This window comes from Pipistrellus kuhlii, unplaced genomic scaffold, assembly GCF_014108245.1.
Source record: "Pipistrellus kuhlii isolate mPipKuh1 unplaced genomic scaffold, mPipKuh1.p scaffold_m20_p_4, whole genome shotgun sequence".
NCBI lineage: Eukaryota > Metazoa > Chordata > Mammalia > Chiroptera > Vespertilionidae > Pipistrellus > Pipistrellus kuhlii.
The window spans coordinates 47,507,513-47,530,032 of NW_023425540.1; the positions used below are offsets into that span (position 1 = coordinate 47,507,513).

General features: G+C 35.2%; 1 protein-coding gene across 1 annotated transcript in view; it reads right to left on the minus strand.

Annotated features, from left to right (window-relative positions):
• Positions 1-22,520, minus strand: part of KIAA0825 (KIAA0825 ortholog) — a 319,903-nt gene that overhangs the window by 259,192 nt on the left and 38,191 nt on the right. The window contains exons 2-4 of the mRNA XM_045571737.1: positions 17,459-17,590; positions 6,218-6,386; positions 2,123-2,780 (exon numbers count right to left, since the gene is read on the minus strand). Of these exons, the coding sequence (XP_045427693.1) occupies positions 2,123-2,780; positions 6,218-6,386; positions 17,459-17,589 (958 nt within the window). The 5' untranslated portion in view covers position 17,590. The remainder of the gene's footprint in view (positions 1-2,122; positions 2,781-6,217; positions 6,387-17,458; positions 17,591-22,520) is intronic.

Consider the following 22,520-nt stretch of genomic DNA (forward strand, 5'->3'; position numbering starts at 1 on the left):
TAAGGGACCACCCCACCTAGAGTGCATGAATTTCATGCACTGGGTCTCTGGTAAACATACACTAAAAATAATAAAACATTTCAACCCATTCAAGCCAATCTAGATTTTATTCAAAATAAATATAAATTATTATAAGTTTTATTAATAAATATGAATAAATTGTTATCATTTTACTCATCTTAACTGTATTTATTTAATAAATAAAATTTGGTCACTGGGTCAAATATTAGTAATGTTGATCGATTTGGAGCTGGGTTAGCAGTATATACAGCATTAGCGGAAATTACTCATTTAGTTTCCTTTCCCTTAATATGTCTAGCTCAGAACTTTAGACATGGTAGCTGCTAAATAGCTTGTTTATGGTAAGTGCTCCATAGAGCTGAACTTAACTTTCAGGGAGCCCACCCAAATAGTACTGTTTAAAATTTATTTTACAAATGACAAGCATTTAGTTATACACTTTCAGAAAAGGTCCGATAGCATAGTGGTTGATAACATAGGTCTTAGAGACATAAAGATCTCCATATGAATCCTGCCTCTGTACAGCATGATCCAGGGCAAGCTAATCTAAGCTGTTTTCCTTGTTTATGAAATTAGGATAATAAGGAATGAATTGTACTTAGCACAGTGCCTGACATATGGAACTCATTCATGTAACAAGTAATTTATACCGAAGTTCAGATAAAGGAGTTTGAGAAAGATCAGTGCACCTTGACTTGTGGAAAACGTTTCAAATTTTGTTATTAAAGCCGACACACATAGTTTTCTCTTACAAATGGGAAAACACCTTAATATCAGCCTTAAAGACTACAAACAACTTACACATATTTTCAACCATATGGATCTTTTCTTCTGTTATAAATTATTTTTAGCACATAAAACACTTTCACATTGAAAACACGTTATAAGAAAGAAATTCTTTTAGAGAATATAAAAACTTTATAAAATAAGTATACTCAGGTAGTGCTTTTAAAATTTGTGTTAACAATTAAAATGAAAATCTATTTGCTTTGAGTAAAATTGTACTGTTCCTGAATTAACCATTTTATGTTCTGACATCATCTAAAATTGGCTGATGCAGCTCTGTTCTATGATGTTTTACAACTTCAGGAGGAAAATAGAAAATTTTAAGAGAAAACATTTAATTATTTAAAAATTCATATATCAGAGTTATTTGGTACTCTTGCATTTTATTAAGGAAGACAAGCAAAAATATAGTGAGCTATATAAATTTGTATAAAGTGATCATGAAGTCAAAGATAGCAATTCAGCAAATGATAATTTTCAAATACTTAAAAAAATATAGTTTATAACCCTATTTAGAAATATACCTGAGTTTTATGTAAAAGCATATCTAAACATAATTTTCAAAATAATTATGTTTTTTGCCTTGATTTTTCTCCACTGGTGGGAAATTTAAATGATGACAGGAAAGAGTTTATTGCATCACAATAGTTTCTTTCCTTTGTCTCTATTTTTTAAATAAAATTAGGGATTTTCAAATCATTTTTTACTTGTATATACTTTATAGCAATATTAAAGGAACTTTTAAAACCAGCTGTAGTTAAATTGCTATGCCTCTGTAACCAATTACATATAATTTTATAATTAGTATTTCATAATAGCTCTTTATTGGAATTAGCTGACTGAAATATTATAATCTTAAACCTCCAGTTTTAATTAATGCAAATTTCAACAAATTTTCAATAATTATTTTTACCTAATAATACTTTGGCTTTGGAAGATACAATGCATCAAAAATTATACTTTTCCATTATATAGATATATATGTATGTTTATATGTATATGTATATATACACATACACACAGTTCCCTTGAAAATTTTATGCAATAAAAAAACCCAAAGTTTCTATTGGCAATATTTTTGGTTTACATTTCCATTTTCTGTAATAATTTAAATAACAGGAAAGAAAACACTTCTATTACTATATTTACAGAAAAGGGAATGCTTATGAGAAATGTGTAAATAAATTTCATAATATTTAATTTCTTATTTATTTACAAATTTTCAATTAGGTTTAACTAAATTAAAAAATGTTAGAAAATTAAAGATATCAAAAGCCTTAAGTTAAGACAAACAGAAACTTTAAAAATCACTAACCCAAAGCATGCACTGCTCCTCTATGCCTGCTGGAAATCTTGCTTGTTTTAATCACTCGGGCAGCACTTTCTTTGGACTGCAGCTCACAAAAATTTGCAAGAAATTTTGACATTTCTTCTATAACAGTATCCAGGTAAGTTTCTTTAATGAATTTCACTGTTGAGGATGGAGCTAAAATTTCATGCAGTGTGTTAAAATCCTCTTTTATCATTGAGTATAACGCAAGCATTGTACTTTGGTATCCATGAACCATGACGTCTAAATTTGATTCCCTGCTATAAGCAGGAAAGCAGTTCTGCAGAAGTTTGTTCTGTATATTTTGATACTTGACTATAACTTCTGATTCTGGATAAAGAAACAAGAGTTGTTGTATGCACTGCTTTTTCAACAGAATTTTCTGCTGCAAATTGTTTATTTCATTATGGCTTTGTAATTTGACCACTAAGAAGCGTCGAAGATGTAATCGTATATCATCCCATATAGACTTTACATCCATAGAGGAATGATCTTCAACAGAATGAAGAGAAGTCCTAGAGAGTAAGTGAAAAGATGTCCCGCTTAGAGTTGATGGAAATAAAATGCTGCTCTGGCAGGAGAGGTCCCAAAGTAAATCCAATATCATTTCTTCTTGATTTTGTTCATTCTTCAACAAATCTTGCTAATGAAAGGAAATTATAATGTTAGAAATGTGATTTATTAAAGGAGTAACAGGAAAAAAGATTTCTACAGTCATATAAAATTTCATAATAATTCATTTCAAATTAAAATTCATACTCTGGCCGAAACTGGTTTGGCTCAGTGGATAAAGCGTCGGTCTGTGGACTGAAAGGTCCCAGGTTCAATTCCGGTCAGGGGCATGTACATTGGCTGCAGGCACATCCCCTGTGGGGGGGTGTGCGGGAGGCTACTGGTCGATGTTTCTCTCTCATTAAAGTTTCTGGCTCTATATCTCTCTCCCTCTCTGTAAAAAATCAATAAAATATTTTAAAAAATAAATAGAATTAATACTCTGATGCTCTTCAAGGTGGGTGGGTGTTTGTATTTTTTTGTTGTTGTTGTTTGTTTTTGTTTTTGCATTTGACATTTAATCAAGTCTAGACATTTTAGAATATTAGCTTTATGAATTGCTTAAATTTGCAAAGCCCAGATGATGAACTATATTTTCAATTAGATTTCTAGACATATAGATTTTAGCCTTCACTGTTAGCCACCACTGATAAACACAGGCATTATAAAAACTACAGCTCAAAAATTCTAAATAAAAACCTACAGTAAAATATCAATTGAAATGTATTCCTAAAATAAGCTCAAGATCACACCCTAATTAGTTGCTGGTGGATAATTTTCATGCCTGAATGAGTATACTTATTATAAAACTCCAAATGAACATAAAAATGGAGACCTTTAAATATAGTATGTGCCCAGGGGTTACTAATAGCTGCTATTCTGAGAAATAAAATTTAATATATTTAAAGACTTTAACTTTCATTTAAATTCCTTTTTGAAAGCCATGTCAAGAAAGATTTTACTTTGGAAATTAATCTGAGAAAATTTCAATTTTCTCCAAATAACTAACTAACTCAAAATAGAAAAAAAAAAATCCTCTCAGAATCTTTCCCCAAAAGATGCTATGAGAGAATTTCATTATACTTTCCATGCTGAGAGAAAACAATGGTAGGTGTAATTATGAATAGTAAAGGGACAAAAAAATTACTTTCTTTTTGGACTTTAAATTTTACATGTACACATCCTCTTTACATAATTACTTTCCTAATTATGTGTATTTCAGTTAATACTGAAATTAGCTTATATTCTCTAGGTAGCATTAAGCCTATTGCAAGAAAAATGAAAGCAAAATTCAAGTGGCATAAAATCAGGACGTTTTTGAAATTTTTTATTGACAAAGATACCACAGATCACAACTCCTGGACAAATTCCAGGAATGTGCTTTCAGTCATTCTAAGCATTTCAATGTCTAATTTAATATTGTATTTTATTATATAAAAAGCACTTTTTCATCTGGCCAGTGGTGCTCAGTGGTTGAGCACTGACCCCTGAACCAGGAGGTCACAGTTGAATTCCTGGTCAGGGTACATGCCTGGGTTGCTGGCTCAATTCCCAGTAGGGAGTGTGCAGGCAGCAGCAAATCAATGATTCTCTCTCATCATTGATGTTTCTATCTCTCTCTCCCTCTCCCTTCTTCTTTCCAAAATCAATAAAAACAAATATTTTAAAAGCACTTTTCTATACAGTCTCTGTCTTATTCATCATGGAAATGTAGCATAGATATTTAAATCCCAATCTACAGATAAGGACACTGAAGTGCATGTTAAGTCACTTTCTGAAAGTCACATACAATAAAGTGTAGAACCCACTATGAACCCTCAGCTTTATTCTCCTTGTCCCTGTTCAACCTACTACACTCTATGGAGCCATAAAGTGTATTGGCCTTTCTGCACCTTCTCTTTCTTCTCCATGATATTTTTGGAAAGAAATGTCCTTAGAGTCCAGGATATCATTAGCATAGTAAATTCTATAAAGCAAGTGAGTCATATTAGTGCAGCAATCTTGCGTTTCTCATTTAAAACAGAGGGTGGTCAATAACTGTAAATATTTGATCAAGTATAATAGATTACAGAGGTTTAAAATATGTATTTAGTATGATTGCTTACATTTAGAAAATAACTTCAGGATAATTGCTATAATGAGGACCTCTGTTTCTTATTTAAACAGCTAGGTAAGTAATTAATATAACATTTCCTATGAAAAAAATATTTGTATGAAAAATACTGGACAAATGATTGACAATTTTGTCAGGTAAAAACTTGATAATAAGGTCATTTTAATCTGGATCTGTTTTAATAATGTGCTCTTTCCTCAAAATAACATGATCAATTATGTGAAAAAAAACCTAGATCTCAAACAAGTCTATCAGTCTAATGAATTTGAGCAAAACTAAGGCGGCTTTTGCCCTGCAGTGAATACAGAATGACTTATGTGTGACAGATTAAAAGATAATTAAAAGCTTTTGCTTTTAATTAAATGAGAAAGCATTATTACATCAGTATTAATGAAATTCAATACACATGCCTCTTAATAGAAATTAAAGGAATAACTATATCCATATTTATTCTTCAAGGCTCCACCTTCAAGAGATAATGGGTGAGAGGATTTTCTTAAAAGAATAAGGCTTCAGGGCACATAGTCTTCCTTTCTCTTCCATTTATTACTTGGTAAACATTAAAGAGACATCTGCAATAATAACAACAGCCAAAAACTATTTTCATCTGATTCTATCATCCTAAGCCATCTACAACCTCAAGATATTTTCCACATCTGCCTTAGTCAATGTTTGATGTTTAGACAAAAACAGTGCCCCCTTTTTTCCCTAAATTAAATCAAAACCATAGCTATGGAAATACTGCTTTCTAACACTTGTGCTGTTTCTTTGGGAAATAGTTTTTGCAAGTTAACACTTTTGTAGATACAGGTGTCATAAAATAAATGTTTTTATTTAAGACTACAAAATCTTATTCAACATAGATTGTGGTCAGTATTAAGAAATTACCAATGTAATAATTCTCCACCAATTAACAGTGGTTTCATATAAATTGCTGCCTTGATTGAAAATAACTGGGCATGCCTGCAGGTTGAGGATGAAGGGAATGACAAGAAAAGGCTACTTAATAGATACAATCAATTGTGATCTGATTATGCTTACTAATGAGCTCAGAGAAAATGGTAGTAAAGGAACACAAAATGTAATAAATATAAACTTTTCTGGTAAATAATTGTGGTAGATATATACTTTGTGGTATACGTTACATCATAAATCAGCCAAGAGTTATATTTAATCTCCACTTATAAAAAACTTAATTTTATTGATAAAATCATAGGAAAAAAACCCACACAAAATAGCTCACTAGATTACATTGGGGATATAGTAGCAAAACAAAACATAAACCCTAACCCCAGGCTAGAAATGCCAGGCTAATATGGTCACTAAAATAAATATTTACAAATAGAAATTGTATGAATTGTATTCCTTATTACCCATCCCACTCCACTATAAAGCAAAGATACTTATTTTTTTACCAGTGTTTTGAGAAATTTTATCAAATCTCCATGGGGAATAGAAGGTGACTTGGATGAATTATAATTATAGTTATTTAACCACTCAAAACAGTCAGTTGTTGTCTGTAACTGCACATCTGGACATTGTTTGTTAACTTCGGACTGTATTTCTTTAATGCAATGTTCTATGCTATAAAAAAAGAAAAGAAAAAATTATTTTGGTATAAAGTAGGTAATAGCTCCATCTCATAATATCACAGGCTTTGAAATGTTTATATGTGGTACCTTATTGCATACAATTTATAAAATTATAAAACATTCATATGATATGAAAATAATAACAAAGAGACTATATTTTCAATCATAATTGAAACTGAAAGTTCAAATTTTTTGGAAGTTTCATTTCAAATGCAATAGAGGAAATACAAGATATTTAGCTGCTCAGAGATAAAGTAGAAATTCTTTTGTGTTAAAACAAATATCAAGTACAGATGCAATGAAATAATGGTCTTCTTGATAGGCAGTGGATGAAAGGCAGAGACAAAATACTCTTGATGGCTGAAGACCAGAAATGTACATTGTCTACTAATAGGAAATGACTATATAAAATTATGGAAAACTTCAATAAATGGAATATTAAGAGGTCACAAAGCAGATACCAGGAGCTTGTAATTTTAAAAGCTGAAAAATATATACGCTGTATATACACTCTTACTATAGTTAAATACCTCTTCCTGCCATTGAACTGTACTCCAAAAAACAAAAACATACTAAAAATTGCAAATTAAAAAAGACTACAAGGAAATAAAACAAAGGTTAAAGCAATTATCTTTGAATTATAAAATTTGGTGCTTTAAAATTTATTTTTCTATGTTTTCTAAATCTTCATTAAATAACAAACAAACTAGAAACAGAGAAAACGTGTCCAAGTGAACCTTCCAATATATACCAGTTTTTAAAGTTTCATTCAAAGCATCCTTAGCTCTGATACGAAATATACTATGTTATTTTATTTTTTATATAAAAATCTGTACATTCATTATTATAAATCTTTGTGGGTTAAAATGGTGACCTTAAGCAGAATGTCATCTGTGGAGCCACATGGATGTGACATATTACTACCACCTGATGGCAGCATATCTAAACTGCAAGAAAACAAAAAAACAAAACAAAAAAAAGGAAAATTCATTGAAACTGAATCCCCTCAATCCATAATTTACAGCTAAGTATTTGCTTCTTAATAGTGTTAAGACAGATTTATTATTAAAATGTTCTTACTGTTTTTAAAGTAGCATTGTTATTAATTACAGATGCCACATGACAGAACCATGTAGGCTTTGGAAACCCAGCTCCGATTATTAAAATTGATGTCATATTAATGACTTTTCAAAATTCATCAGGTATGTGTTGCCTATAAAACATACACCATAAAACTTGAAGGAAGGCTTTTCAGGAGACTTCTGAGCATGAGTAAAATTTAAACTGAATTATCTTGAAACAAATACACTCTGTGATCCAGAGAGCCTTTTCATGAAAACAAAGAACTTACAAGAAAAACAGCACCTCCTTTGGCCACAGGGTACTCATTTTCTTCATGAAACAGTCTTATTCAGGAATGCCAGTGCTAACCCTGACTTGATATCAGAATATGTTTTCTTAACTTTCCTAAGAACTTTTATGGACTGAGAAACCTGATGCCCTAAATATGCACCTTGTTTCTAGAGACCCTTTATCAAAGTCTTTATTATAGCATTCTCAAGTGTCTCATCCAGTGAAATCCAGTGGACTGCAGCAATATGAGCGGGAAAGGCTCAGTGGTTAGTCTGCCTAAATCTGTTTCAATGAGAACTCAGCTTTTGGGCTAATCCTTAACCTCTGACTCTGGGCAGAGGCCAGTAACTATAACTTGTAAATACAGTCAAGCCCAAAGAGGGGTAGATGTTTTTGTAATTTGTCCAAGCACTGATAAAGAGATCAAGAAGTTGCATTTCAGAGGACCTCCCTCATTGGTAGAAACTAAGACAGTTGAGCTGTCTTTTAAAAGTATTTTGTCACAAATTTTAAAATGTCAGAACTCATCTGCACCTGATTTTTTAAGTTGGCTAAACATCTTGTCATTCTGCCATTCACCATGGTCTTATTTTCAAAGTGCAATTGTTTGAAGTATAAAGATTTATTGCCTGATTATTATACAAAAAGAAATATTTTTCAAAATTTTTAATGAATGTTTTGTGTATAATCTTCCTTAATTGAAGTAAAAATTAAATTAAAAATTAAGCATAGTGGCTTGGGTCGATTTCTGAGTTCTCTATTCTGTTCCATTGGTCTCTATGTCTGTTCTTGTGCCCAAACCAGGCAGTTTTGAGAACGGTGTATTTGTAATATAGCTTGATATCTGGTATTGAGATCACTCCAACTTTGTTCTTCTTTCTCAGGATTGTTGCAGCCATTTGGGGTCTTTATTTATTTATTTTATTTCATATGAATTTTTGGAGGGTTTGTTCTAAGTCTGTGAAATATGCCTAGATAGACATATGGTTAGCACTTCCAATACTATGTCGAACAGGAGTGGCGAAAGTGGGCATCCTGTCTTGTTCCTGTTCTTAGAGGAAATGGCTTTAATTTTGCCCATTGAGTATGATGTTGGCTGTAGGTTTGTCATATAAGACTTTTATGGTCCCTCTATTCCCACTTTGCTGAGAGTTATCAAGAAAGAGTGTTGGATTTTGTCAAATGCTTTTTCTGCATCAATTGATAGGATTATGTGATTTTTTTCCTCTAAATTTGTTTATATATTATATCATGTTTATTGATTTGCAGATAATGTACCATCCTTGCATTCCTGGAATAAATTCCACTTGGTCATAGTGTATGATCTTTTTCATGTAATGCTGGATCCAATTTGCTAGAATTTTGTTGAGGATTTTAGCATGTTTCTTCAATAAATGGTGCTGGAGAAATTGGACAGGTACATGCAAAAAAAATGAAACTAGGTCACCACCTTATGCCATACACAAAAATAAACTCAAAATAGATAAAGGACTTAAACGGAAGATGGGAAACTCTAAACATCTTAGAAGAAGCCATAGGCAGCAAAACAGCAGACATTTGTCATAGCAATATCTTTACCGATACAGCTGCTAGAGCAATAGAAACTAAGGAGAAAATAAACAAATGGGACTACATCAAAGTAAAAAACTTCTGCACAGCAAAAGAAACCATCAACAAAACAAGAAGGCATATTGCATGAGAGAACATATTTGCCAATGTTATATCCAATAAGGGTCTAATCTCCAAAATTATAGGGAACTCATACATCTTAACAAAGAGAAGATAAACAATTCAAGCAAAAAATGGGCAAAGGACCTAAATAGACACTTATTGAAAAAGGACATAGAGAAGGTTAAGAGACACCTTAAAACATGCTCAAAGTCACTAACCATCCGAGAATTGCAAATCAAATCACAATGAGGTACCATCTCACACCTGTCAGAATGGCTATCATCAACAAATCAACAAATGACATGTGCTGCAGAGGATGTGGAGAAAAAGGAACCCTCGTGCACTGCTAGTGGGAATGCAGACTGGTACACCCACCGTGGAAAACAGTATAGAGTTTCCTCAAAAACTTAAAAATGGAATTCCCATTTGACCCAGTAATCACACTTCTGGGAATATATTCCAATAAATTAGAAACACCAATCATAAAAGACTTATGCACCCCTATGTTCATAGCAGTACAATTTACCATAGCTAAGATTTGGAAACAGCCTAAGTACCCATCAGCAGATGAGAGGATTAAAAAGCTGTGGTATACCTACAAAATGAATACTATGCTGCTGTAAAAATGAAAGAACTCTTACCATTTGCAACAGCATGGATAGACCTGGAGAGCATCATACTAAGCAAAATAAGCCAGCTGTAGAAAAATAACTATCACATGATTTCACTCATTTGTGAAATATAATGAACAACATAAAGTGATGAACAAAAATAGATCCAGAAACAGAATACCATAAAACAGACCTTCAAGCCTCAGAGGGAAGGCGGGGGAAGGGGGTGTAAGAGATTAACCAAAGTACTTGTATGCATGCAGATGAGCATAACCAATGGACACAGACACTAGGGGGGTGAGGGCATGTGCTGGGGGATGGGAGTGGCTGGGAGAGGTCAAGGGGGGAAAAAGGAGACTCATGTAATACTTTAAACAATAAAGAATTTTAAAAAATTAATTTTCAACATCTAAGAGGCAACGTTTCTTACATAATAGTAATATTTTTATATATGACAGTAATATGGGAATAGTCATCTTGGGTGGGAAGAGGTCTACATATCCTAAGACTTAGAGGATACAGATTTTACTCCAGGTTTTCTGAAAAACATGATACTTGATTTTATTTTAAGTGTTTTCTGTTTAACTGTAAGTTGCTTCAAATTTTCTTTAGAAGCAAGGTCAGTCATGAAAAATTAACCATGCAAATATAAATTTAATTAGCATATTTATTATTAGTTCCCAAACATTATGCCAAAAATGTAAAAAAAAAAAAAAAAAAAGTCTAAAACAGAATTAGAATTTCTTCCTTAAATACCGGTAGCTTAAATCTCCAAATTCGCACCAAGAGTGTTTTAAAGCATCTTTTTAACATTATTTGTAATATTTAAACCACTGAAAATATCCTACATATCCATCAACAGGAGAAAGTTGAATTATATTCATTCATCGGAACAGAACCATAAAAAAGTAGAAATACAGTTATCAACTGGCTGGATCTAACAAACAAAATGTTGAGGGGAAAATGGTACTAATGAATACCATATTGTGATACTATCCATATAGTAGCTTGAACCTATGACATACAGTGCTACACAGTATTCAGGATTACAAGTATAGATGGTAAAAGTGTAAGGCAATGTGTAGGAATTACCAACATTACCAAATCTAGGATGAGGATGGAAGTGGGATGAGATTGGTTAGAGGTATACAATGAGCTTTAGTGGTACTAGTAATGTTTTAGTCCTTAAACCTAACAGTGGGTGTATCAATGTTTATTATAGTACTCTATGTGCCTTTTCATGTCTGAACATTTCTTAATAAATCTGAACCCTAAAGTTTTTTTAATTATAATGACTCAGAATTATCCAAGTTAATGATGTGTGCAAGTGGAAGCATTACTGAGAGGATGTATATCATCAATGTAGAAGACATTTTTTAAATGCAATATGCAGTATGCTTTTCTAAAAGGTACCTGTGGTAATGTTCTCATTCACTGTTCACACTTAGGCTCCTTGAATATAAAAATTACTTACTGAATGAAGGCATATTTGACAAACATTAACTAAATGGTGAGTATGTGTTAGGAACTGTGATCTGGGGAGGAAAACATGAATAAGACATGGTCCCGTCCCTAAAGGAATTCTGTCTAGTGAGAGAGACATGTTAATAAGTAACTATAGTACATTAAGACTTGCTAAGAGGTATGCATAACGTGTTAAGGGAAGGCAGAGGAGGGAGTCACAAAATGTACCTGTAGGAGGTATAGAAAAGGCTTCTCCTTGTAAAAGAAGATTATATGCAAGGGTCTTAATGTTTTAAGAGAATTAATTGAATCACTATAGTTCAAATATCCTGACTCCTGAAAATTCAGTGCTGATTACTGAATCTTACTGCCATGTCACTTTAAAACTATATATATTTATTTGGATAATAAAAAATTCGAATTTTTTATGCTCACAATTACATTTATGCTCACACGTATGTGTATGTATATATGCATGTATATATGTGTGTATGTATATATGCACCATCGTACTGCCAAAGGATTGAGATATCCTACAATTAAACAAACATAATTAAAAACAACATTAGCACAAGAGCCTATTTATCAGGCTGGTGCGGGTGAGGATAAGAGAGAAACAGAAAAAGAAAATAGACATAAAATCTTGAAATTTAAGCTTTTTATAAAACTCTTCATGATTTAAAACACACAGACTTTATTATTCAGTCACAAAATAATTAAAAGCAAAAAATATGTTTCACTGGCAAAAATTATGAGAAATTTATATAAACATTTTTGGAAAACATATATGGATGTTTTCATGGAAAATTAAAATTTTTGTTTTTAAAATCAGGGTAGCAGTATCACAGCAGAGATTAACGATTATTTTTATAGTATGAGAAATTTAAACATTAAAATAGATTTATTTTTTAGAATAGCCCCAGATTTGAAACAGCAAAACTGCAGAATGGAAGACTCCACAGCAAAGAAAAAGGATATACTACAGTTTCAAGGAACGATATGGATATGTCTCATTAATATATTTTTCTTTGGTCATAAAATATATTTTTGAGCGTGTCCACTGACAAACTTGTGGTTATGCCATGACAAACCCAAAGTTGATAGCATATTTGAAGATTTGTTTTGGTTATTTCTGGACCTTTATGCCATCATGTGGAAGGTCTAAAGAAAATTTTCATATATAAGTACAAAAATTGAAGTATTATGTGAGAAGTAAGTGTAATCTACGGAATAGGTATCTTCTATGAATAAGCATGGTTAAATTTATAGAAGCCATGTATCCAATATTCTGTCACAAAAAGTTAATACCACCCCCACCCCACTCCCACAACAGAGCTCCTGGATTCAAACTAATATCGATGGAAGCATTTGTTTTTTCTTTACATAAAAAAAAAAGTATTCTTGTATCAAGACCAACAAAACTGATGTCCTGTGAGGTTCACACGGATAGTCTATAATTACAAAATAGAATGTAACATAAACTTTCAATTATATGATCTTATCTATTCAACTAAACATTAAGAGGAGAAAAATTGCCCTATGTCACTAGTAAGCCCAACTGAACTTCTATACCACAATATCTTCTTAAAATAATAAGGTCCATTTAGCTTTAAAAAATATTTTTCCAGCTTTTTAATTAATTAATTTTTCTTTATTGATTAAGGTATTACATACATGTCCTTAACCCCCTCAGATCCACTCCTTCCCGCTTGTGCCCTCACTCCCCCAGTTATGCTTATTAGAATATGCATACATACTAGTAAAAGTCCTTTGGTTAAAAAAATATTTCACTGTGTTTGCATTTTTCAGTTACTGAATTGACTGAGTCTGAGGGTACAACATTCATATATTCCTCTTTGGTCAGTTATTTAGCCTCTTTTTCCCTCCAATTTTGATCTGTGTTGAAAGCATAAAATTCACTGTCACTGATTTCCACTGTCAAACCTAAGAGCCACCCAGCTCTGACTTGAATAGAACCAAGGATGTAAAAGTGAAAATGGTCTGAGAGAATGACAGCCGCTTAAGGGGCAGGTGAAGGTTCAGTGACCTCTGGGCACACTGGTCCATTCTGGTGAATCACTGCTTTGGGGAAGCATAGACCCTGTGGCTCGTAAAACCTGATAACATTAAGAAGAAAGGAAAGAATTCACACTTAGAATTCAAGGTGACTGTTAGAAATACAACTTTAAAAATTAAAGAGGAAATAAAAATACCATATTTAAAAATGAATTACTAATGTGTTTTTTTCTTTAAAAAATATTGGGAAAATCTGTATCATGGAGATGTACATTACTTATTCAATGTACACCATTGAGAGATAAATAGAACTGTTCAAATAAAAAAATGCCAAAGGTAATTCAACTACCGCATTGTAAGTGTGGCATAACTGATTCGTCATGACATACAATTTTCTAAAAGCTATTCTGTTAGAAGGCAATAAATGAATGCATAAATGATTTACACTCTTCTGAACTATAGTTATTATTCAGTATTTTATTTTTAAAAATATATACTAGTATACCCTATACTATTATGTTTATTCTCTAGAGTATAATAAAAACATAATTGAATTTGATGAAAAATAGACTTGATTCTAAATGTAGCATACAGTACATACAGCTACTCCCTTATTTTATGTGCTGTAAAGATCAATGGTCACTTGAGGTAGCTCTGCTCAAGGTTTGTTTTAATATATGGACAATAAAATATTTTTAATTTAAAAGTTATATCCTTATATTCCTTGTCATATTTTCTTTTTAATACCAACATCTGAGTTTTGACCTCCATAACAATTTATGAATGCAAATACAGTATTTTAATCACTGTTTTACTTCTAAATATGATTTCTTATTGACTAGGAGGAAAATTTACTACAAATGGTTATCAAATAAAATTGAAGCAATCTACAAAAAAAAGCATCAGAGTTCAGTGGCTGGATTTGTTTTGAGGGAACCTAAATGCTATGATGAATGAAGGTTTTCTATTAAAAATATTAAAAATTTGTTTTAATATAACCAGCTCTGGAATTTGTAGAAGTGACTTATTAATATATTTTCACTTATAATTTCTTTTGAGTTAAAAACTATGTCATGTAATATATAAATATATAAAGTATCTAAGTAAATAATTAACTAAAGTTCAACGTAACTATTTTATATTTATATATAATATAAATTATAACATATATTATAGGATGGTTAAGTCATATACATGCTAATTTAAAAATTATATTCATAACCCTGGCTGATATTTCTCAGTGGTAGGAGTGCTGGCCCAGGCACCAAAAGGCTGCAGGTTTGATTCCTGGCCAAGGGCATGTACCCAGGTTGCAGGTTTGATCCCAGGCCTGATTGAGGCAAGTGTAGAAGCCAACCAATGGATTTGTCTCTCTCTCATTCTCCCCCATTCCCTTCCTCCCTTCTACTCTCTAAAAATATCAATGAAAAAACATCTTTGGGTGAGGATTAACAAGAACAAAACATTATATTCATCAAATGTGACATAGAATATAAAGATATAATTTTTAAATTAAAAATATACATATATAAAGACAAATACAAGTTAAAAATAAGAGACTTAATTCTTTCTATCTTACTTAATAAAAAGAAACATGCAAATTAACCATCACTCCACCATGCCCACAGCCAATCAGAGTGAGTATGCAAATTATCTCACCAAAGATAGAGGTTAATTTGCATTTGCAGGTGAGGAGCAGTGTGAAGCTTGCTATGAGGTGAAGGAGGGTGGTGGAGAGAGCTACTGGAGTGGTGCTCTGACAGAAGTGAGGACCTGCTGGCTTCTGGAGAGCCAGGAGTTGGGATGTGCAGCTCCTGGCAGGAGCGGGGTCTTACTGGCTTCCAGGCGGCTGGGAGTGAAGCCAGAGGAAGAAAGGCCTATTCTTGCATGAATATCATGCAAAGGGCCTCTAGTTTTAAATAAGAACAAAGATTTCTCTCCATTCCTGTTTTAAAGGCATTTACCTGAGAAACTTATAATTATAAGCACTTTTCCATCTCTATAACATGTATCCCTTGGAAGACTAGATAGACCTTTTGTCAACTTTCCAAGCCAGGACTATCTCAAGAACAAAATTTCAATGGGTAGGCTATCTTTTTATTTGCTATCTATGCGCATTACTTATTGATCTTCAGCCTCAATGGCAGCTGTTGATCAGCCATTGCCTCTTTCTCTCCGGGCTTCACCAGCAGCCTTGCCTCTGTTTATCTCTGGGCCTCCATAGGATTGCTCATCAGTCCCACCTTTTGGTCAGGCTCAGAGATAGGCCTGGAGACACTGACTGGCATAGACACCGACCAATCAGAACCTAATCTGGGTGAACTACAAAGGGAGAATCTAAGGTGGGGGCTGAGGTGGGGTTTTAAGGGCAACAGCTGTATAAGAAAGCAGTTCAATTTTTTAATGACCACTTTGGCAGTATAGTGCATATGGCTGGCTATCAGTCCAGATATAGGGATTATGTGTTTTTGTCTGTCAAGAGCATCTCCTCCTGCTGAAAAAGGCTTCCTCCCCCATTTAAGCAATCCTAACCTATATAATCTATCTATACTAATACAAGGGTAATATGTTAATTAGATCAGGTCAACCAGCCATTTTCTGGATGTTCGACTTCCTTCCAGACAAAGCCATGGTGGTGGAGGTCAAGGCAGAGGCAGTTAAGGGTGATCAGGCTGACAGGGGAGGGCACTTAGGGGCGATCAAGCAGGCATAGGCAGTTGAGGGCAAGATCAGGCCAGCAGTTAGGGGTAATCAGGCAGGCAGGCAGAGGCAGTTAGGGGTGATCTGGCAGGCAGGCAGGTGAGCGGTTAAAAGCCAGCGGTCCCAAATTGCAAGAGGGATGTCTTACTACCAGTTTAGGCCTGATCCCACCTAAACTGGTGGTCCGACGTTCCCCAAGGGATCCCCGATTGGAGAGGGTGCAGGCTGGGCTGAGGGAACCCCTTTCGCCCACCCCCATGCATGAATTTTGTGCACCGGGCCACTAGTATATTAATAAAAATCCAGGCCAACAATATTGGCAAAATCTAAGTAATCATTAATAGCAATTCAATAAACCTTAATTTATCTATTTGAAGGTGCTATGGTCCTAACTAGCTAGTTAATAGGAAGAGAGCAAAGGGGAGGCCAGACAAGCATGGTAATCTGGGCAGCTTCACCAGAAAGTCATAGTTTTATGCTCTGGGGAAAGGAGGGGAGATGGACGTATGTGCAGTGAAGATGAGGTTACATAGGAAAGGTTACCTCAGACTAGTCTGGGAGAAGATCATTGGTTGAGAGGATGGAGCTATTGCAAGTGCACAAAATCCTGGAAGATTAAAATCCCCAGACAGAAAGTTTCCTTTTCTTCTTGTGCTCCCTCTTGCTCTATGAACCGCACTGGCCCATGAGTTTATGTGCTCGCCTACAGTAGTCATATGACCATAAGCAGCAACATGGCACCCAGGAAGCTAGACTGGACTTTAACATGGAGCAGAAATTCTGAGCAGTGATTTTCATTCTGGCTCTGCTGAAGATAAGAATGGACTGCTTCCATTGGAAAGCCAGACAGAGATGGGACTTACAAAGGGAACCCCCTTAATTTTTCATCATCAATAAAGCTTTCCATGAATCCCCATCCTGAGGAGAGACCTTAGAAAATTATTTTCCTTGTGGCATCCCAAGAATTCCACTTCCACCGATAACGAAATCAATGCCGATATATATAGATATAGTTATTTATATATCATTAGTTATAATTTATTTAAGTTTTAATTACAGTACTAATCAGATAGGAAAAATCACATTAAATTTTAGGGAGGAAGGTCTCATCATTAATTTTTTCCAACAAAGTTAATGACAATGAAAACCTAAAATTATCTAACAGTAGAGAACAATAAAACTAGATTAGGTAACATTTGTGTAAATTAAACATGAAACCAACTTGTTTTAATTAATTAGCAATATTTACCTTGCAGCATTTTGTTCTATCTTTTCATCAATATCACTGAAGATCTGCTTAAACTCCAAGTCTCCAGGAAATGAATTTAACAAACAATGTAGGTCAAAGGAATTATGGGAATATTCATCTTCCCAGTCCATTCTGAAGAACAAGAATAAAAAACATGTTAGTTACTTCAAAATAAAGGGGAAAACCTACCTCAAGATGTAATACTAAATCAAAACCAATAGTTCCCACTTTTAGGAAAAATGAAATATAGCAATGGAAGAACTAGGGTATTATTAAACTGGGTAAAGTATTTTGTTAAAGTTCATGAGGTGTGACCTAATTTTCACACTTTTCTCTAGTTTGAAAGCTGAACAAAACAGCACCCCTCAGAGAGAACTTATAAACATCCTGCTGCTTCTCACTGGAACCCAGCACTGCAAAGGAAATCACAAAGCCTCAACAGGCCACTGTGAACAAAGGTGGCTGCAGAAAGAATTTAACACCTTCCTTCCACCCTTCCCCACAAGCTAGCCAGGAAATGATAACCTCAGAATTGTTAAAGCCTAATACCCAGGCGCTATTCACATATGAAAAAGGGAATAAATTCTCTTCTCTGATAACTAAAACTTAAATTTGATACTTTTTATAGATATAAATTTTCCCCACTATTTGCTACTTCTTATAGATATGCATTTTCCCCACTATTCATCCATTCATTCCATATATATTTATTGAATGCTTGTTAAGAAAGCAGCATTGCAGTTGAAGCTTGGGATATAGCTGCAACAAGTCCAAGTCCCTTTCTTTATGGAGTTTTATTTGGGTGGGGAAGGTACATTTTAGAAACACATAAACATATATTTTATAAAAGATCACTTGGTGAGAAGTGCTATGTAAACATGTAGGGTCAGGGCAATGGGACAGATTAAGAAGGGTGAGTTGGTATAGTGTATGAACTATTTTATTTAGGGATATGTTATTTTTGAACATACAATATTGCTTATAAAATACTAGAGGCCTGGTGCATGAAATTTGTGCATGGCAGGTGTGTGTGTGTGTGTGTGTGTGTGTGTGTGTGTGTCCCTCAGCTTGGCTTGTGCCCTCTTGTAATCCGGGACCCCTCAGGTAGGGTTCCTAGGCCTGGTTAGCTATCAGGGTCTGTTGGGACTTTCCTTCCCCCGGCTGCTGGCAGGCAGGTCGCCCCGTCCCCCACGACCTGTCGCCTCCCTCTGTGGGCAACAGGTGTGGGGTGTGATTGTTTGGCTGGCCTGGGCCTCCCTATCCAGGGTCTCTGGATGGATTGCCCAACAGAAGGAGGCCCCACCCCCTTGCCTTAGCACTGCTGGCCTGGTAGCCTGGGCCTCCCTTTGCAAGGCAAAGGATCAGGGGCTCCAGAATTGATCGCCCAGCAGAGGGAGGCCCCGCCCACCCGGCAGAGGCTCTGTGATCCATTCTCCTGGGCCTCCCTCTTTGAGGTGATTGTGGTGCCCCTCCCCACCCCCATCAATTACCCCACCTGGCCAGTGGTCTTGGCCTCCATCTGCAGGGCAATCGATTGCGGAGCTCCCCCATAGATTGCCCTGCAGAGAGCAGCTTGGGACTCTCTCTGCAGGGTGATCATGGGGCCATGGCCAGGCCCCCTGACCAATAGCATGGCACCCGCCTTGGCTGGCCTGGTGCCAGTGTGTGTCATAGCATGGTTGTCCATAAAGTCGTCCAGACAGTCGTTCTGCTGTTCAGTCAAATGGCATATTATGCTTTTAATATAGATTTTGATGACTGATAGTGTTACTGGTGAGACCATGAGACCTTGGCTCTTGTCTTCTTGAAGAAAAGATTTCAGTCAAGAGACAAAGTATAGCAAAATAAGTAAGAATTTATTGGCTACAGCAAAAAATATATTTAGTTAGTAAAGTGAAACAAAGAAGAGTATAGAAAGTGCAACAGGAGAGCCTAGATGGGCTGCTTTGGCTCACTGAAAAGTCAGAGAAAAGGGGGCCTTAGAGACAGTTTCAGGGGGTTAGCTTGGGATGAGCTACTGCTGCCCATTGCTCACCTGGTTGCAAGTCTCGTGGGGTCCCTTAGAGGGAAGAAGGAGAAAAGGAATGGGGTGGGCATGCTCCCCTGGGGAGAGTGCACACTGGGCCCTTCACTCTGAGTGTATTTCTCTCTCTTGCAGGTGGAGATCTTAGGGGAGGTCTCAGGGAAAGGTGTGCTCTTTCAAGGTTGTGGTCTCCACTGATTGGTCAGCACCAAGGCAGAGGTTCATTAACCAATGTCACTGGTCCTGAGGTAGCCATGGTATCACTTGTCTGGTTTTGCTGCTTTTCTGGCCCTGGAGCTGAAATACAACTGAAGCCTAGATGTTATCTTTTGGGAGGAAAAGGTCAGAGTGACCACATGACCAGCAATAAGCTAGGGGAGGCAAGGTTTCTCTGGGGGTAAGGTTCTTGTTTCCCAGTTTTGCCACTTGCTAAGCATCTGGGGCTTCTTGCTCTGGCGAGTTTCTGTTTCTGGCCCATCATCCTTGCTCTGCTCATGTCTGTCTAACTGATACCTGGAACGGCGAGCCGAGGTGTTAAAACAATCCCCCCGCCCCCCCGGGGTCATGTCTCGAGAAGTCTAAGAATGAGCTTCGTGGACCAGAAGACTTAAGCAAAAATGTGGAAAATTGATCACAAGCAGATTCAGATTCCCTGCAAGGGGCGGGGGACCTAAGAATGAGCTGCCTCGTTCAAGCCTCATAGTCCACAGGTATATATTTGCCACAAGCCTGCTTTGTGTCTACCTTTGTCCTCACCTTATTGATTTCCTCAATTGTTCTTGCCCAGCAACGGACCTAAACTTTCCCTGTCTCTCTGTGCTCTTCCTCTGTTCCTATGCTGAGCTCTCCCTGTCTCTGTGCTCTTCCTCTGTTCCTATGCTGAACTCTCCCTGTCTCTATGTGCTCTTCCTCTGATCCTATGCTGAACTTTTTCCGTTTCTTTGTGTTCGTACATCTTGTTTACTGCAGCCCCTCCCCATGCCTCCCACTTTGCTTCCAGATACATTTTATTATTTCTGCTTGGTTGGTTCCTGTGATTAGGCTGCTCAAACTGCCATGTCCACCCCTGCCCATGTTCTACCTGTCTTTGTTTTCTACGGGATCCCTGCCCTATCTACCTGCATTTCAAGCTAACTCCTCTCATAACTACCTATAAAAATGGTATAAATAAATGGGAAATGTAAACAATAAATTATAACAAGTATACTAGTATATGAAATAAACATTAACAAACAAACAAAAAAGACTTAGGTAAATATCTTTTATTAGTAGTTCGGATAAATCCAAAATACTTGGAAGACTTGTTTTGCAGAGGCTATAATACTAATGTATGTTATGTGTGTGTGTGTGTGTGTGTGTGTGTGTGTGTGTGTATAATACTAATGAACTTCCTCCTCTTTAATTATTCAATTATTAATAAATTTAGCTATTTTGCTAAACTATAATATAATGAAATAGCTGAAGATTTATCTTAAGTCCTGACTGAATCTTCAAAGAATTAGTTTTAGGATAAAGTTTTTATTTTCTGTTAGAGATACAATTTTAAAAGGAAAACAACCAATTAAACTGTTTTAGTGTAAAAGTCCATGGCAACACAGGCTTGTCATTTGTAAATTCAATTAGTTCCAAATATAAAATAAAACTATAATGGTTTAGAAAGAGTCCCCCAAGATGTGCTTCTATGCATGTGAATTATTTTGAGCTAAAGGCAACCAAGACCCTACCACCTGAAGAGAAACTTCTGCCCTCCTCCACTTTTTCACTACCTGGAAGAATATGAATAAGGGGCCTATCAGAGACAATCTGGTTTGACCTCGCTATATGGCAAGACAAGCTAGTAGTTAGTGAACATCTGCTTTTCTAATCATCCTGCAATGACCTTCCTTCCCTCCCAAGGTGATCTTAGCTCAGAATATCATATATACCTCATGTTCCCTTTTTATCTTTGAACTTCTCATGTATGAGTGGTTCCCATGCTTGCATATGTATGAAATTTGGTTATTTTCTCTTGTTAATCTGTCTCATGTGGTTTTAAATATTAGAACCTTGGGGTAGAAGAAAGTTTCGGCCTCCCCTATAGCACAGATATAACATTTTAAAACAGCAAAATCCTCAAACACTTGGATTTTTCTCATTCGAAGTATTTTGCAGTAAATACTGTCATTTATCATTTAAAAATAATTATTTACCTGTAATGTGTCATAATAAAGATTAACTTGAAATCAGGCTAAAACAAAATAAAAAGTAAAAGGTAAATGTTAGGAAACTCCATGTGCGAGTACATCAGGAGATATACATCTTTAGGACACCAAACTCTTTTTTTTTTAACTCTTAACATTTTCATATAATCACTGAATATGAAATCTTCATATCTCCCTAGCAGCTCAACAAGTTACACCTATTATCAGAATAGTCATTTTTAAATTCAATGGCTATTATTAGAGAGGCCTGGTGCACAGATTCATGCACTGGTGAGGTCTCTTGGCCTGGCTGTGGACATCCTCCACGGGGTCTTGGATTTCGAGAAGGCACAGGCCAGGCGACGAACCCCACGGGTGCATGATTGGGCCTGGGGAGGTACCGCGGGAGGGCTCCAGGGCATGTTCGGATTGGCTGAACCCCAGCAGCAAGCTAATCTACCAGTTGGAGGGTTATTCAAAATTGTTGCAAAAAATAAAATTTAATTTCTGTAATGAAAAAACTTGATTGGCTGAGAGTTCTTGTAAAAAACTCAAACTTAGTAAATATTTTGTTCATAGTAAACCTCTCTGTTATAAAACAAGTTATAGTATCAATACTCTGTTCAAAGTTGTACCAATTGGTCAATACTATAATGCCTCATTAATATAACACATATTCAAAAGTTAAGAAAATATGTAAAGAGTTCAGCTGAACTATAATAGCAAAATAGAAATATGATTTTGATATTGTTATAATAATCTGGTTATTTAAAGGAAAGGAGTAAAGGAAAGACTAGGTAATATAGGCATGCCATTTATTCAGCTTTGCTAATTTAACACTCTCCAAAACTGTTCCCCA